At 40.1% G+C, this 17998-nt stretch overlaps 1 protein-coding gene across 3 annotated transcripts in view; it reads right to left on the bottom strand.

Annotated features, from left to right (window-relative positions):
• SPECC1 (sperm antigen with calponin homology and coiled-coil domains 1) overlaps nucleotides 1-17998 on the bottom strand; it is a 277393-nt gene that overhangs the window by 35324 nt on the left and 224071 nt on the right. For all 3 annotated transcript variants that reach the window (XM_018561037.1, XM_018561036.1, XM_018561038.1), the window contains one exon: nucleotides 15980-16082. In XM_018561037.1, coding sequence (XP_018416539.1) covers nucleotides 15980-16082 — 103 coding nt within the window. The remainder of the gene's footprint in view (nucleotides 1-15979; nucleotides 16083-17998) is intronic.

Below are 17998 nucleotides of genomic sequence, written 5' to 3'. Positions count from 1 at the left end.
TAGCACAACTATAGGCAACAAATCTCAACCCCGCACCCCCCATCACCCCTCCATTGAAAGCCAAAGAGAGAGCTGAGTTGCACTATGGACTACAACACACTTCATAAATTGTTCCCTTTTCAACCACTTCCTATAGTGTTGACTTAGATCTCCTCTGAGCTTAGTTACTTATACTGTTCATTTATAATGTTCACATGAAATTGAGAAACTATAACATGAAACATATTTAAAAAAAATAACAAATGTTACAAACTACTATTCGCTACAACAAATCTACTTTTCGTACCGATTTTATAATTTAACTCAGAAGGAGTACTAATTGAAAATAGTTGCTAGTTTTCCTTAAAATTACACCAAATTGTCAGGTCATCCCTATTAAGTGTCCAAAATCTATTCTTGGTTTGGGGTTTTAGAATATAACTGCTGTTAGATTTTTATTGCTGTTATGGCAGCTACCTTTGGGGAGATTTCCCCTCAGTTTCTATCTGACATCTGATTTCAGGAAAGAAAAATACATTTTTATTAATTTGTTACAATTGGAGAGATTCCCCTTCATTTCTGTCTAGGGTCAGGAATGAAGTTAAATATTTAAGATAGGAACACAGACACTATGTGGTTATTTTATAAACAATTCTCAGGTCATTCTCACTGCAAATATCTGTGCATATTTGTTTTGTGCGAATTAGGGATGCACCGATACTTTTTGAGTACCAATGCAGATACTTGGCATTTTCATGAGCACTACCAGGGTTACAGCGCTTGCAGCTGGGACCTGGCTCTGGTGCTCCACCAGTGTCCTGAAATCATTAGTTGATATTGTTTTTAAAAAACTGTCACATGACAATAAACAAAAATGTATCAGTAGTTGTACTTGTACGTACTTGGGCAAGTATCAGTACTTGTACTCGCAAAACTGGTATCAGTGCATCCCTTTATTTATATTTATAAAAACGAAATCATACATTAAAACAGAGATGTACAAATCGCAGGAGCTCCGTGTGCTCCTTACAAATGACAGCTGCCTCCTAACTTTTGAATTATTCTCTAGTCTAGTCTTGGAGCTCGAAAAGTATCTGTACTTGTACTGAGTACTCTACTTGGTATCGGTGCATCCCTAGTGCGAATAATGGTAGAAACAAATGTTTTATTATATTTTTTTTCCCAGTCTAATGTAACTATAAATACTTATTTCCTATGCTCCACATCTCCATCCAGTGGCCATAATGCAGTATTAAACCTCGAAAAGGAAAAAACTCTGGGAAAAGGAGAAGAAAAATAGGGGCAGTGTAGTATTTTATATGGTATGGTGAAGCTCCAGTTTGGTAGGTGATAGTAGGAAAAAAACAAATACCCACAAAGGTGTGGTTGCGGGATGTCCCCTCAGGGATATCAGGCAACCAGGCAAAGAAGGTGGGCAGGAAATATAACTGTCCCTGCCCAGAGGACGTCTTTTTCATTGATAGGTGTGCCGCTCTCGATGCTTATCGGGTTCCAGGCTTGGTGGCTGGAGAGTCCCAAAGTGTATGTTGCGGTAGGTAGGGGAAAAAAAGATACCCCATAAAGTCAGCGATAGCAGAGGCGCCCAGAGACAAGACCATGAGCATCTAGGTTGTTCTTCAATTAGTAGGTATTTATTAGATGATAAATCAAAATGAGAAAATCAACATAAATGGACATGTTTCTGGGCGCCTCTGCTATTGCTGACTTTTTGGGGTATATTTTTTTCCTGCCTGCCACAGTATTACATCACAATAACCCCCTGGTATCCGACATGCAGTCTTCTGCTACTTCGTTTTTGGCCCCCGGGCCAAGCAGCATACATGCTTACTCAGATTAGTAAGGGAAAAATAGATCACTTGGTTTATGTCTTTCACGCTCTTACTTTTTTCTGTGCTTTTTATTACCTTTTTGGTTTTTTTAATCTATTTTTTCTCTGATCTTTTAACATGGATCATGTTGAAAGGAATATCAAATGTGTAAACAGTAATTTTTAAGGAGGGTGTACAGAGCATAATAAATATAGGAGCACTGATTTGGTAAAAGGAACTGTAATGGCAGTGACCGTTAGTGTTCTTGTGTAACATGTCTCCAGCCTCTCATCCTTTGATCCAGTCTCCTGCAGCATGCCTGTAGTATTTAACCATCTCCTGTAGCATGTCTGCAGCATTACAAACTGATTACTGTGCGGTCCTTTGGATGCTGACCACTACTGCTCTCACTGTAATCTAGTCTATTTAAAAAAAAAAATAACAATAATGATAGGAAATGATTGTCAGGAGTTATGTTGCAGATAAGGCAAAAGCCATTACGTGGCTAAAATCACTCACAGGGCTGATAACGGGAACCAGCAACATGCCCTGGAGGTGCCAAGCAAGATGTCATTTAAACAGTAATTCTACCCATGGTGATCAATGTCTGGAGCTCACAGTAATGCGCTAGGTTTGTTGCTCCTCAGAAATCTGAAGAGTTTAATGTCTCATTTTCACAATAATGCCCCGACCCTGATGCTCACAATACAGTCCTGAATCTTTCTGTTTTCTAACCTCTCTTTGTGGTCTGAATTATGAGCCTCTTCACATATAAACAGACTATTGTGCAACTGTTCATTTCACCCTGATCTTGTGCAGAGACTTCTGTGGGGCTAAATATAAGGTTGTTTAACACACCAAAGCTCTTTCTGTGAAAGAAAATTACTTATTATGGCCTCTAAGGGACATGCCATACAAGCAACTACAAATCACAGATTTGTAGCAGCTACAAATGTCTCTGATTTTCTTTTACAGTGGTGATTCATAGCTGGCTGCGATGCTTGTCTTTGTTGCTACAAGCTGCTCAAGTGCCATAATAAACAGCTTTATTGGATAACATGTAGGTACCGAAGCTGGTGATTTGGTGCAACCGAAATGGTGCAAAGAGTCAGTCACATAGCAACGAAACTATAAGGGCCTATTCACACCAACATGGTGTGCAGCATTAAATTCGCACGCATTAACGTACGTTGGGTTAGGGAAGCCCATTCACTAAATGAACTGCCTAATGCACCATTACAGACCAGAATTCTTTCATGCAGCATTTTAGGCAGTGCAGTGCAACTCCCAGTAGTGTGCTGGGAAGTTGCATTGGGGTGCCTTTCAGAATCAATAGCACCACAGCGCACCAAAGCACGTAATGTGGGTTACCATGTGTTGCAATAAGATTACTGCAATGCAATGGTGTGAATGGGCTCCCCTAAGTATCAGGAATCACGGACACAGACCTTCCATGCACTTTAATTCAGTTTTTAGCTGCTGTAAATCAATAGTATACTGCCATACAGTGAGGTATGCATAGAGGGGGAGTACCACATAACAATAATTTATATCAAAGAAAAAAAGAGAAAAAGTTTGGACTTTTAAGGTACTCCAAGGATTACACAAAGTATCCTTTTTTATCTAAAAACACATAAGCATTAAAAAAAAAACAATTATCGAAAAAAGGCCAAAGGATGTAGACGCATCCCCCCACAATTATTTTAGCATTACAGTACTTTTTAAAGTTTTCTGGGTATCAGCTTCCTTGTTGTGTTGTAGTTCAGTGGGAGACTTCCACTTTTTGCTGTAAATCAATGCAGCAAATGTTTTTTGGCAAGGCTGTTTCACATGGATACAAGTGGAGAAGATTACATAGTTGTTACTGTGTGTGGCCACATGTCATAACTGAAATTGATGCAAGTTTCCAAAGCTATGTTAGTTTTGCTGTTGATCAGTATGATGTAATGGAAGAGGTAAACACAGGCACATACTTTTCAAGGGTGTCAGATATAGGGCTAAAAATTAGCTGTTCTCCAATTGCTAGGAAAGGAAGTAAACATATTCTGTCTATATTGAAGGGTCTCTGCTGATCATTTAAAAAATGAAAACCTGCAGAAGAAGAATCTTTGTACTTGCCGTCCATTCTTTGAATCTTTTGCAGAGCAATGCCAGCAGAATCTTCAGGATCCAAAACAATTCCAGGTGTGCTGGTCCCCTACTGTGCAGTGTGGTTACATCCGCTGGACCCTATGTTATTACAGGACACAAAAAGTGACGTAGGACTTGATGGATGTCCACAGCACGCAGTAGGGGAACCAGGCAACCAACACACCTGAAATTGTATCGGATTCTGAAGAATCTGCAGCCATAGCTCTGCAAGACAGTGAAGATCTGATGAATACAATTCTGGATATGTTGGATGCCTTGGCCCCCTACTGTGAAGTGCGGTTCCATCTGCCATCCCCTACGTTATTACAGGGCAACAAAGTGACATAGGACTTCATGGATGAAACCACAGCATGCAGTAGGGAAGCAGTTATGCAATACTCCTGGAATTGTATCGGATTCTGAAGATTCTGCTGCTGTTGCTCTTCAAGGCAGTAAAGATTCCAAGAACGGGCAGTCAGCTAGGAAAGTATAAACAGTCTTCTTTTGCAGGATTTTGTTTTTTTAAATCAGTGACATTTAAAGTAGAATTTACAGTTAAAGAAAAAGCTGTACTGAGAGAGTATTCCATAGCTCTCTGATCAGCTTCTTCTAGATCAGTAAATAATTATGACAGCCAGGGACATACGGGAAGCTAGCATTTTTAGGAGGTTAGCAATGGAAGTCCTCATTTTAAAACAATATTTTGTCTCCCTTTATATTTCTCTAGAAGATGAAGTGTTTATAAAACATAACGCCACTATAATACGGATTTAATGCCATGTATTAAAGGGCCACGGTGAATTGCTAAGTGAGGGAATTAGCAAAAGACAATACCTGACGTGTGACACGTCTAACTGTATTGCCCTTCCCCTGGGATGCGACACAAGACCCGTCAGGAAAGCCAGGCTTCTATTTTCCGCTCTGCACACGCAGCCTGTGATGTCACAGCTCTAATGCACAACATCCCAAGCGTCCTGTTTGTTTTCTACAAGCTGCAAGACGTGGGCTGTGTCCATACATCCAGCCTCTTCTATATGCCCAGCTCTGCTTCCTGCATGTGAAGGATGTACAGTATGTGCTCCAGCCAGGCGTGTGAGACTTCACACAGTCATTGTCACTGTGTATTGTTTTTGATAAGATGTGCCAAAAATCCACAGAATTAAATAAATAATAAAAAAGTACATATTTAAACTGTCTGCCTGGTTTTACAACTACAGGCTTATTTAAAGGGACACTGTCATAGATGAATCATGGGGGCTGTCATTGCTGAACTCTCCTTTTGACAATGGTAGTTACCTGGCCTGTGAAGCTGAAGGTTTGGCTTCAATGTTTTCTGAGTCCCTGACCCAGAACAAGTAGAGATATAAAATTCAAACACTGTTCTAACACTCATTTTCACCATGCTTGTCCTGGGTCAGTGACTAAAAAAAAAAAAAGCCACTGTCCCCCGTGACAGTGTCACTTTAATAAAAAGTCATAATCGTGAAATCTGGAATTAAAAGGAGAACTATGAGGTGAGTGCTTTTCATTCACCTCATAGTTCTAGCCGACCTGTGACAATAAGACTGTCACAGGTCGGCTCAGTATATCGGGAGGTGAGCGAACACATACCGGCGTTCGCTCACCTCTCGATCCTGTCACGGCTCTCTGCCGTGACAGGGGAGGGGCTTTTATACTGAGCCTAGGGTGACAGTGTGTGTCCTCCCGTTACCCTCAGGAGACCTATGGGGAAAAGACTTAACCCCATAGTTCTCCTTTAACTTCGACAACACACCCCTGTGAGGGGGTCTATACACTAAAAGCACAAATCGATTAAGAACAAAGCTCCTTGTTCTCATGAAATACATTTATTTTTCTAAGATAATATAAAACAAAATAGGTACTTACAAATTAAAAAGACAATCAAGCTGGTCTAACCACAATAGAACAACGCTGGATGCACAAGCATTATTTATAGCATCTTCCAATCTTCAGGCGCCAGTCTGCAATGCAAGTGAAAACAAAAAAATGGCGATGCATTTCCGGGGCCACACTCACTTTATCAGTGCCAACTCTTACTAAAAGCTAAAAGCTTAAAGAGAACCACTATCCTAGCTACACCAAACTGACATACCGTATATACTCAAGTATAAGCCGTCCCGAATATAAGCCGAGGTACCTAATTTTACCACAAAAAACTGGGAAAAAGTATTGACTCGAATCTAAGCCGAGGGTGGCAAATGAGGCAGCTACTGGTAAATGTACAAAATGAAGATAGATACCAATAAAATTACATGAATATTTATTTAAAAGAAAAACAATAACCTAGCTCTGTAAGTGGAAAGGGGGGTACAGGGCTACATATCATGTACTACGGATCATTTAACCCATTCATATTAGCAGAGGATAATTGTAAATCTATTGTTCAGTGCACTCTATATGTAGTATATAGTACATGTACATATAGAGTGCCTGCAACAATACATTTACAATGATCCTCTGCTAACATGAATGGGTTAAATGATCCATAGTACAGGGCTACATACAGATCATTTAATACATTCATGTTAGTATAATTGTAAATGTATTGTCTGCACTGTATTAGCAGTATATACTCTATATAGAGTATATACTGCTAATACAGTGCAGACAATACATATATAATTGCTTAATTAATCTCTCTCTCTACCCCCCCCCCCCCCTCCCCTCACTCACTGTGTGCCGGTGATCGGATCATCACGGAGAGAGCAGGGACGAGTCAGCGGCGCGCTGATCAGACGAGAGGAGCTCCAGGTGGGGTCCTAATTTAGCTGGCTCAGAGGTGCCTGCCCGATAATTACAACCCCACCTGGAGCTCCTCTCGCCTGATCAGCGCGCCGCTGACTCATCCCTGCTCCCCTGCTTGACTGGCCGCTGCGGGGGTTTTTTTTTTCTTCTTACTTACCTCGCCGAGCGTCGCGTCACTGCTGCTCCGGTGGGCGGCGCTCCGAGCGGGGTCATCTGGCAGTCTCCGGCCACCTAAATTAGGACCCGGAGACTGCCAGATGACCCCGCTCGGAGTGCCGCACACCGGTGCAGCAGTGACGCGACGCTCGGCGAGGTAAGTAAGAAGAAACCTGACCAGCTCGAGACGCTGACTCGAGTATAAGCTGAGGGGGGGACTTTTCAGCAAAAAAAATGGGCTGAAAAACTCGGCTTATACTCGAGTATATACGGTATGCTAAAATCGGGCTAACACTATGTTACGTATTCAATAAATAATGCAGAGCGGCAGGGAACTTTCAAAAGTGCAAAATTCAATAATCCACAGCAATCTATTAGAATTTATTTCACTAAAAGTTTGAGTACAGGATGGATTCTGATTGTCTTTTATAAGGACTGTCCCTAAATTGTCACTAAACCCAATTAAAAAGAAAATGTAACATATTCTATACCTTAATCTGAAGACATTTTTTTACCTGGTAATAGTGGCGTCAGCCAGCACACTTACAAATATTATGAGGATGGCTATGTTTGATTTACATGGTCTAACTGTATGTGGGAATGTAGCCATCCTCCTCTGCACACTCATGAAATGGACTTACTACGTTAGTACATGCTTACGCCTCCAGCACCAATAAACAGTGTAAACTGCCCATTAATAACCCACTAATAGCCCATGCAGGCCCACCCATGCCATTCATGAGTGACAGGAGGGCAAGGAGAAATGCAAACTCATTCCTGCATGGTCCTGTACATTTTACCCTCCGACTCTTTGCCTTATCAGGGGGATGCTCATCATAGACTAGTGTATGAGTTCCTCTCAACTTCCTCCCGTCTCGTTCACCATTGCCAAGGTTGCACTCTGTGAATCATGGAACATGTAGGCTGAGCAGTGCTTTACGGAAGCTGTGGAACTGGGCTGGGGCCCCGTGTTTGGTGCTGCACCCAAAGGTAAATTAAAGTGACGCTAAATTCAGGAGTTGCACCTTACAAATGCATTCAAGTACCTTAACTATTAGCAAATATGTTTCTTATTTGTGTATCACTAGCTGTAGATCCTCAATTCATCTCTGAATTGGTGCCGACACTGTCCTTCCACCTGGAGGGTGGCTACTTGTGTTCCCAATGGGCCCTGTGTGTATTGTAAAGCAGCCACCGCTACAAGCTCGCTCCCGTGATGGACTATAACTTCATCATACATTAGCAAACTAAATGTGAGATTATACTCCATCACGGAAGTTAAGGCACTAAAATGCATTTTTAGGATTTAACTCATGAGTTTCACTTTAAGAAGTATGTTTTAATTATTTTTTATTGACGATTTGGCTATTACTCTTCTTAAGCTGTCATGTGACATTGTAATGCTTTGTCCTATTTAATTAAATAAGCCTGTACTTGTCTTTAATTCACCCATAAGTCATCTAAATAAAGTTTATATAAAATATACTACCCTCAGAACACTCCTGCAAAAAAAACAAAAGCACAACATTTCAAACCTGACCCCATTCCACTGCATCACTCACAAATGGGATCTGTCCAACTTTTCTTCTACAGGCTTGTCCCTTTTAGGAACTCAAACCTGGGACCATCATAGGAAATCTGTTACTGACATTCCAAAAACAAAGTTAATGCGCAGTGCAAGCTGTAGCCGCGATGACCACCTTTTCTCATCCAATATATATAACATTATAGAGCTACTAGAGAAGTGTTCTCTTTGTGCTGTTTACCAGTAGTATACTACACAGAATGAAGTCTTGACTACCCGACAGATGTAATCCTTTATTATGCCCTCTAGCATTTTACAAACTACCGATGTTAGACTGACCGGCCTATAGTTCCCAGGTTGGCACCTTGCCCCCTTTTTGAATATTGGGACTACCGTAGCCCTCCGCCAATCACTGGGTTTCTCCCATGAGTAAATCATCAGCACCTCACTAGTCCAGTTAATTATATCATTACAGAGTATGCTAACAGGAGAAGGGATAAAGGACTATCCATTGTACAAGCAAACATGAAAGAAAACCATATTACATGGATAGTGTAAATCTTGGATTGGAATAGCAAAAAAACGATTTAGTATTTAGAGGAACATATAAATGAAAGGGGTTGCGAAAGACTGAATAGAGATCTACTAGTACAATGCCTGGAGGAAATATATTTAAAAAAAAAGAGTATATAGAAGCGAAAATATATAAAGTATGCAGAAGCCCTGAGGGAAACATTTTTTATTTTAACTTTTCTGCAGAACCTTTACTGTTTTTTTCCCTAAAGTGAACTAAACTTATCTAGGCCTTGCACAATCATAAAGAAAAGGCTCTTAGGTCAAAGTCAATAGCAACTAAGCTACCAGCAGCTGTAGAATTTTATAGGCCTCCTAATGATGTCACAGTAAGTAATAAAAGCTGTTTGTCACCATCATGTATAGGAAACAGATAAATGCTGGGACATGCCCTAGAGGGCAAGAGGGACTTTTGGGATAAATTTGGGTAATGCCTGGACAAACACAGTCAATAATCAGCAAAGCTACGATACAGGGATGACCACTAAAGGGAGAATTTATAAATCAATATATTAAACTCAATAATCGAAACACGGAACAACCAAGCAAGTAAAGTGTGAACTTCCAGAAAATGTTATAGTATTCCTTTAAAAACAGCCATGATATGTGCAAGCATTTAAACCAACATACTCGATTGTATCAACTAAAAATACATGGTTATGCACCAAGACGACACTTGTAGCATCTTCCTTGTCTTACAGGAACAATAGTAATTGCCTGTGGCAATCCACCCTGGATGATGAACTTTTCTCCAGAGATTAGTCAGCCAGGATTTGTCTGCAGAGGTATGCACAGATTTTCTTCAGAACTAGGAATATTTTCCAGTCTGACTGTAACTGGCCAGATAAGGCTACAATTTCATGTTTCCAATTATTTATAGCTGGATAAGGCAATGGTTCCCCCCTCAACAATGCCATTAGGAGTGATCTGGACTGCTTTTCACTTTGCATTTGTGAATACTTACAGTAAACGTGCCATAAAGTTTTCCTATCCACAGCAACATCTTGTGAGAACTCCCAGTGCACATAAGTAATCTTATCCCAGGTAATGCGTAAAGGCAAATAGGCTGTCACTTTGGAAGGGAACCTGCTCTTTGCAGGGAAATTTTACCTTAACTTAGTAAATGTGGTAAAATTAACTGCAAAGAAATTTTAAAAAAAGATGTATTTTAGCTTGAACATATTTGGCTGATGAAGGTTAGCAGAGCTTCACCACATTCACTAAACTAAAAGGACTCTTCCTCTTCAAAGTGTAAATTCCATTGAAAAGTGAACAGACTATTTGCCTTTAGTAAATTGACAATAGAGTGTCTGCAAGTAGACAAATTCTGCAGTGCTCTCACCCTTCAGAAAACCCATAGAGGTTAATTTATAAAACTTCTCGTTCCCACGACACTATTGCTCTTAGATGGAGCCGACAGGTATAGGAATTCCTATACCCATCAGTACCATCTAGGGGGGACTTTTATAAAAGAACCCCACAGTGCTTCAGGAATCCTATGTCAAGGGGACACCCAGTATTAAATTTGTATTTGTAAGTTTAAATACGTTCCATAAATATTACATTTAGACTCCACATTTGCCCCTCATACTGCTCTGCCTTTTTGGGATTTGCTGTGCTCAGTGATCTCATGAATAACCAATTCTATACTATTACTTATACTGGTATACTTTTCTATACCAGTTATGGAACCCAAGACTACTTTAGCCATGATCACTTTTGCCTTTTAGAAACTGATTCAACAGTAAAATATTTAGCCACTTGAAACCCTGACACATTTACTCTGGAAAAGTAATTTAATATAGACAATAGGATGGACTTTGTGAGTGTAAACAGTTTTTTCAGTAATCCTCCCCATGTTGAGCAGCCAATATACTCATCCACTTATATTATCTCATAACAAAGAGAGGAAATTTCCAAAAGTGGAAATAATTGACAGAAAAACTCCGACAGTATATGAAAGCTTAACTGTCTTTTTAAAACTATCTGTGCATCTTTGTAGATCAGAGAGCTCTATGTGAGGACAACATTTAGAGGTCTATAAAACGGCTTTGTAAAGTAAAAACAATTCTGACAGCTTATGCCATATAACTGACATTTATATATACACATTTTCTTAGTAATAACAAGAGAACCCAACAAAATAAATGTGGTATCCTAACCAGGCATGGTGTGGAATGTGCACAGAAGACTAGGACTTTCTTTTGCATTTTTTTATCATTTATCTGCTTTTATATTATTTTAAAACCATAACAATTATTATCCTTGATAAGTAAAGTTCTCTAGTGGTCATTTTTTAAGTAACTATGCTTCAGTCGAGTTACACAAATTTTAAAAGCATGCCAACCAACACTCCCACCATTCTTATACTCGCATGTCCCCAGTCCGATGGGATCACGGCTGTGTGGCCTCTTCAGTGCTTCACAGCCTCCTGTTAGACTCTTCTTCTCGGTGCCCATTGCATGACACCATTTCTATCCAAACATATGCAGAGCTTATACAAACTCCCCCTAGGATTCAATGGCAATGCATATGCATGGGCCTGATGGAGAAGACTAACAGAAAGCTGTGCTTTGCGAGGAGGCCGGTGAATATATGACATGGGGAGGGGTGACAGTCTGGGTGAGATATAGGACTGGAAGGGCAGGACAAGGAAGGCAGGAGGCTGCAAAAAATAGGTGTTGTTAAACATTTAGTGCTAAGCCAATTGGAAGTTATGAAGCTAAGGTCAGACACTAACAAGATAAAATTGTTGTTTTGGGTTAGTGCATGTAAGAATTAAGAATGTTTTAAAATAAAGATGTATAAGATATATCAGCCACGACATAAAATAAAGGAGTTGTAAACTCTCAGTATATACTGTCCTGTTATAACATCAGCATTGTAATAGGAATACATACTAGTTGCTTTTGATAATGCAAGCAAAGTTTACTTGCAGAAATCCCTTTTATGTAGTGAGTAGCTGCCTTCTGTCTGCCCATCACTTTCAACGACTTCCTGGATTCCCAGTGTGCTTTGCATCTCTTTCTTTGCCGCTTGATGTGATGCAATCTCGATTACTTAAGACTGCAAAGCCCATCATGCATTGCTTCCAGCAAGCAATGATGATCTTACATTATGGTCTGTTCAGACATTAAGTTTTAGTTCAGACGGTAAGCTTAGTTAGAGTGGTGATACAAGGAAGTGCACATCCACAGAGTTGAGTGAAATTGTGGCAGTGCATTGAGGAAGTACATCCTATGGACACCTTCAATAAGTTTACAAACCTCTAGATGGATATGATTATTAGAAGTGGGATAAAACTATGAAAATTAAATATAGTTTTATTTTTTGACCACAGATACCCTTTAATTATTACAGCTAGACAAACTACCATCAAAGAGATTTGCATTATTGTAGAGCAGCAAATGTGTTTCTCAGTTATTAAAACAACTCAGGTGAACCCCACCTACATGGACATTGGCCTCAGTATATAAATCCAGTTTAAGTGAGACAATCTCCCTTCCGCAGATATTGAAACATTTAATTTAATAAACCCTCAAAACATGTGTTTTGTTTTGGATCCATTTGGATTTCTATTTCTCTTTTTTTGGATTTCGGATCCAAAATTTGATTCGTTGCTCGGATTTCGTATCCGTCCGAATTTTCACTTCCCGAACAAAGTCACATAACCGTGTCCGTAATGCAACCGCCAACAGTCATCCTGGTCCAGCAGATTCACCAGCTGATCCAACGCACACAAGGGTTTCTACAAAAACCGGCCAGCCACCAGTATTGGCGCCTGTGCCTCTCTCCGTCCGTACATTCTCTGTCACCAACCTCCAGAGGTGCACATGCAGCCCCTTTCTCAGCTTGGTCTCCCGTCAGGTACATGATGGATGCCCTGATTATTTTTGAAAAGCCATGCAGATATTCACCTGAGCTCTAATTTCCTCAAAGTTCTTCATCCACCCTTTTGGATCTGAGTATTGCTGTAGCCCATAGAGCCAAGAGTTCAACTTTTAGATACTCAGCCCAACTCTGTTTATTGTTGTTAAACCTTGTCTAATGAAAGGACCTTTATTGGCTACTGGTGTACTTGGGCAGGAACAGGTCTTTATTAAAAGCACCACTAACCATTCAGAAAATGAACAGAGTGGATATTTAAAATGAAGGTAATAAGTAAAAGCAGCAATATTTTACAAAACGGTTAACTTCCTGTCTAGGAATCCTATAAGGGTACATGCACAAGGCCACAAAGAGCCGTATGCTTATATTATGCCTGTTTTTTGTCCCAGGAGCCACAGGTGCATTGTAGTCAGTGCCCAGGCAGTCTGTTCCAGCCTGGGCGTGGTTATACGTGGATTTGATCAGCTACAGGCGTACAGGGCCATATTGGCCTCCCTGAATGCAGGGCAGTCTGTGTTCAGGGATCCCCATAGTGTACAGTATTGCCTGTAGCTGCTCAGATCTGCAGGTCACTGATTTAAACCGAGACACTCGTGTATGCAGCATGGTGCATGAGCCTTTAAAGTGATACTAAACTCAGGAATTAAATCTTAAAAATGCATTCAAGTGATGGACTACAATCTCAAAACAGATTAGTAAACTAAACATGAGATTGTAGTTAATCAAGGGAGCGACTTTGGAGTGGTAACTACATTACAACACACACAGGGTCCATGGGGTACAAAAGTAGCCACCCTCCAGAAGGACAGACAGTGTCAGCACCAATTCAGAGATGATTTGAGGATCTACAGCCGAGTGATACACAAATAAGATACATTTTTGTTAATAGTGTACCTGAATGTATTTTTAAGATTTAACTCCTGCGTATAGTGTCACTTTAAATTGTTACTTCGTAATTACATGACATGCTCCTTTAAAGTAATGTAGCCCTTTACATCTTTGCACATACCCAGTCCTGAATGGTAAGATGAAATGTACATGTTACTGCCGGGTGGTCTAAGGCACATTATATATGATTAACACACCATATGCAGAACATAAAGCGAAGTGTCTATAGAGCTTGTCTGCTATTAAAGTAGTGGGTGTTCTGCTCAATCAGATAGAACGGTTTTGTGTAAAATTTCCTGATTGGAATATAATACAATGACATTTTAAGCACACAGCTTGACGCAAATGAACCGCAGAGGGGAAAAAAAAAATCACATACCTACATTTCAGTGAAAGCACATGTTATAACTGAGGAAAAACGGAGAAATAGGCAGCTGAGGTTATATTTAAAGTGCAATTTTTCCTATAAATAAAGACCTTGATCCCACCCCTCCAGCCTTCCTACTGGTTAATGAGGCAGTCCATCACATTTTTTTTTTAGGTGCAATGCTCGGGTTCATGCAGATTCTCTGCATAAATGCACTACACGTGTGGTGACATCAACATTGAGAACTACAAGTCCTTTTGTTGCGGTGGGTGATGGGACTTGTAAATTCTCCATTCGTAGGTCCTGTCAAAGGATCTGTCAATGGATAACGCAGCTATGTGGGTGGAGTCACACACACAGTGGTGCCATTTTAAAAAGCAGCAGCCTGTGGGGAGAAGAAACCCACAATTTAGGTAGGGGGGGGGGGCGCATGTGACCAAGCTTCACGTTATACCCTGAATATGAGGGTAACATGAAACATGGTCCAAAAGGTAAACTTAGCCTTTAAAGCCCACTTCCCAGTATCACATTATTACCTTTTCTTTGCTGCCCTGCCACTCCATCCAGCTGCTGACAGCACTGAAAAAAATTGCCATGTTAAGCTGGCCCGACACTAGTACATTTTGGCACAAACGTTGTGAAAAATGTGAAAAATCAGAACATTCGATAATGCCATCAGAGACTTGTAAAATGTCATTAGAAATTTAGTTTGATTGTAGCATTCTATTTTGGAATGAATGGAGTGTCCCAAATGAAAACCCCATTGAGTGTTAGAATTGGTCACTATGGTCAAAGACGATTGTCGATTTGACCCCAAAAACTATTAGAATAATTGAACAAATGTTCTGACAACGAACATAAGGAAAAGGGGAGTAAGTCACATGGTCCTCCTCAATAGTCGAAGTACTGGGTATTTCCCTTACTCCAGGCAGCTGAATGGACAAACCACCAAGGACGTGCGGTTAGGGGAGGCAGGTGAGGCAGAGCATCACCTAGAATTATGGAGGAAAAAGATGTCAGCTTCATGTCTGAAGCCGACAGCTTTTTCTCCATTCAGATCGGCATCTAACAGGTTACACAGCAGGGAAATCCTTCCCGCTGTGTAACCCGTCATGGACGGGGCGCCTCAGCAGTGAGGAGCAAGTGAGGGACAGGGAGACTCCTCCCTGTCTCCTCCCTTCGTCCTTTACACGGCCGACGGGGCAGAGCTTTTGCCAGCGGGGGGCGGGACGTGCGGGGGGCGAGGCTGGGGAATGCCTCACCTGGAACAAGAGGTACCGCACGTCACTGCAAAGCACTGTCTAGTTCTGCTTAAATTCAGAAGCACTCTAGCAACTTTCAATATTAAAAGTGAACTCTGGAATAACAAAATATTCTCTAAATACAAAAGGCGTGTACTGTTACTTGAATCTTGGTGTGTTTTGTGTATTTCTTCCAGCTCTGTGCAGTAATCCAGTGTGAAACTTTGCCTCTGTTCAGGAGCTTCCTATAATAAAGACCGGTCACTGCTGCTCTCTCTCCTTTTGCAGGCTGATTGGTCCTGTATCCGCCCCCTCCTGTAGTTTTCTGAAGGCAGCCTATGGTTGGGTCCATCGAATGGGTCCCTCTCCCAGCTCTGTACAGGCTATGTACAACATAGTGATGATGTCACCACTACTTTAACAAGATAATACTGCGTTGGCAAATGCATCTGGTGCACACAAAGTGGATTCATATCCTTTGTGGTTACCGTGGGGTACATTTAAATGAACACTTGTGTACCCGGAGCTTTATCTCTGCTGATAGCTGTCAATAACCAGTAGGATCCATGTGGTGTGCTGTAACGATATTGTAAAATGTGTGTGAAGAAGGAAAATAATCTGACTTTTACAAACTCACCGAATAGCCCTCAGTTTTTTTCTGGCACCACTTGAGCAAAGCATTTCTTTTGGAGCCTCCATATTCTCTGGCTAAGGCACCTAAGGGATCTTTCCTTTCCGCACTGAGAAAAGAGGTAACAGAACATATTTTCATTCGGTAGCATTACAATATTTTCAAACTATTTTTTTATATAAAAAACTGTGAAAATTGTACTACATGAAGTCAGTGATGTAGAACATGAAGCAGCTACTTCAGTACAAATCCAATAAATCCGGATGCCTGATGCTGAGCCCAGTTCATTAATACTTAAAACAAAACACCAATGGGATCATTAACATGACAGTACTTAAAAGTGTTCAGTACTGACAAGAGGCTTTCCTGATAATTGGAACACTTTTTTTACACATGACATTTTTTTACATGATAGGCGTGCTTACTAACATGAACATATTTGGGGAACTACTATATCTTATGTTGAAACCCTAAAACGGCTAACGTTTAAAACTCAATAAAATTATACAGCTGGCATGTTATATTCTCTGTGGGTGACACAAGGTCAGAGTAATAGAATTGAAAATGTTCTATTATTCAATAGAATGGCAAAAGCTTAGAACTTCTGTAATATTTGTAATTGTTTGGTTGTTGGTTTTTTTTTGTCCTTTGACTTTCTGTCCCAGTGAACCAGTGAACCATGGGCTCCTCAATTCTTGTTCTGGTATCACAGGAGAAAAATTAGAACAAATCTCCCCAATATGGTAAGAGACAGAAATACAGGTGAAACTCGATTAGAATATCGTGCAAAGTTAATTTATTTCACTAATGCAACTTAAAAGGTAAAACTAATATATGAGATAGACTCATTACATGCAAAGCAAGATAGTTCAAGCCGTGATTTGTCATAATTGTGATGATTATGGCTTACAGCTCATGAAAACCCCAAGAACCCCAAATCCACAATCTCAAAAAAGTAGATTATTACATGCAATCAATAAAACAAGGATTGTACATAGAACAATATCGGACCTCTGAAAAGTACAAGCATACATATGTACTCAGTACTTGGTTTGGGCCCCTTTTGCAGTAATTACTGCAATTACTTTTGCACGATATTCTAATTATTTGAGTTTCACCTGTACAGCTTGACAGAGATTACAACCCTTTTCTCCATTATTTAAAACAAAAAGTTTTGGATTAAGATGAGATTTAATTAAATAAAGATGAACTATAAAATAAATAAATACATCCCACACAGGTCTCCCCTTCCTCTCCCAGTCTCAGTCTTGTTGTACAAATTATAAAGACCCATAAAGATACATTCATGAACTTACAATAGCTGCATTGAACACATTTCATTATTAATAAATAAATAACTGCTTTAAATTGATCTTATATGCATACGCTTTTATTATTCTTATAGAGGAACTTTACCCATATCTTTGAAATGACAACAAACACACCTTTAGTAATGACAATCTACAAACAGATACTTATAAATAATTGCCGGCTTTGTATTCATTGCATACCTTATTTCTCTTTTGCTCCCCATTCTTCTCAGTAACCATTTCTATTAAGGGCAGATTAATCAATCTCCCTTTGCTTCCTGGAACTCTGGCACATGTGAATAGGACATGTGAGCATGCACATCATCTCAGGGGAGGAAAATGCCTTTTCCTGAGATCTCTTAGCTGCATGCTAATGTGATTTTTAGTGAAAGGTGGTAAAGGTCCACTTTAAGGGAGCATAATGAAAACTATTTTATTTTACAGTGGAAAAAGATGAAGCAGTCATTGTGGAAAGTTATTGCTACATTAAAAGCTGCCTTACTGTAATCCAATACTGTGAAGATATCCTACTGACTTCCTCCTCTCTCTGCTGCTGTGACCCACTCTAAAGTAAAAGTAGCAGAATGTGGAGGCGATTGGCTGAGGATTTTCATAGTTTTGGACAGACACAATGAAGCTGTACAGACACACAGAACAGACTCTGAGGAAAAGGGGAGAGACCCCAGAAACACGTCAGTCAATACATTATTTGTTG

This window comes from Nanorana parkeri, unplaced genomic scaffold (assembly GCF_000935625.1).
Source record: "Nanorana parkeri isolate BGI_ZX_2015 unplaced genomic scaffold, ASM93562v1 scaffold494, whole genome shotgun sequence".
NCBI classification, from domain to species: domain Eukaryota; kingdom Metazoa; phylum Chordata; class Amphibia; order Anura; family Dicroglossidae; genus Nanorana; species Nanorana parkeri.
The sequence above is the reverse complement of the archived record's forward strand: the minus strand, read 5'-3'. Positions and strand labels throughout refer to the sequence as shown.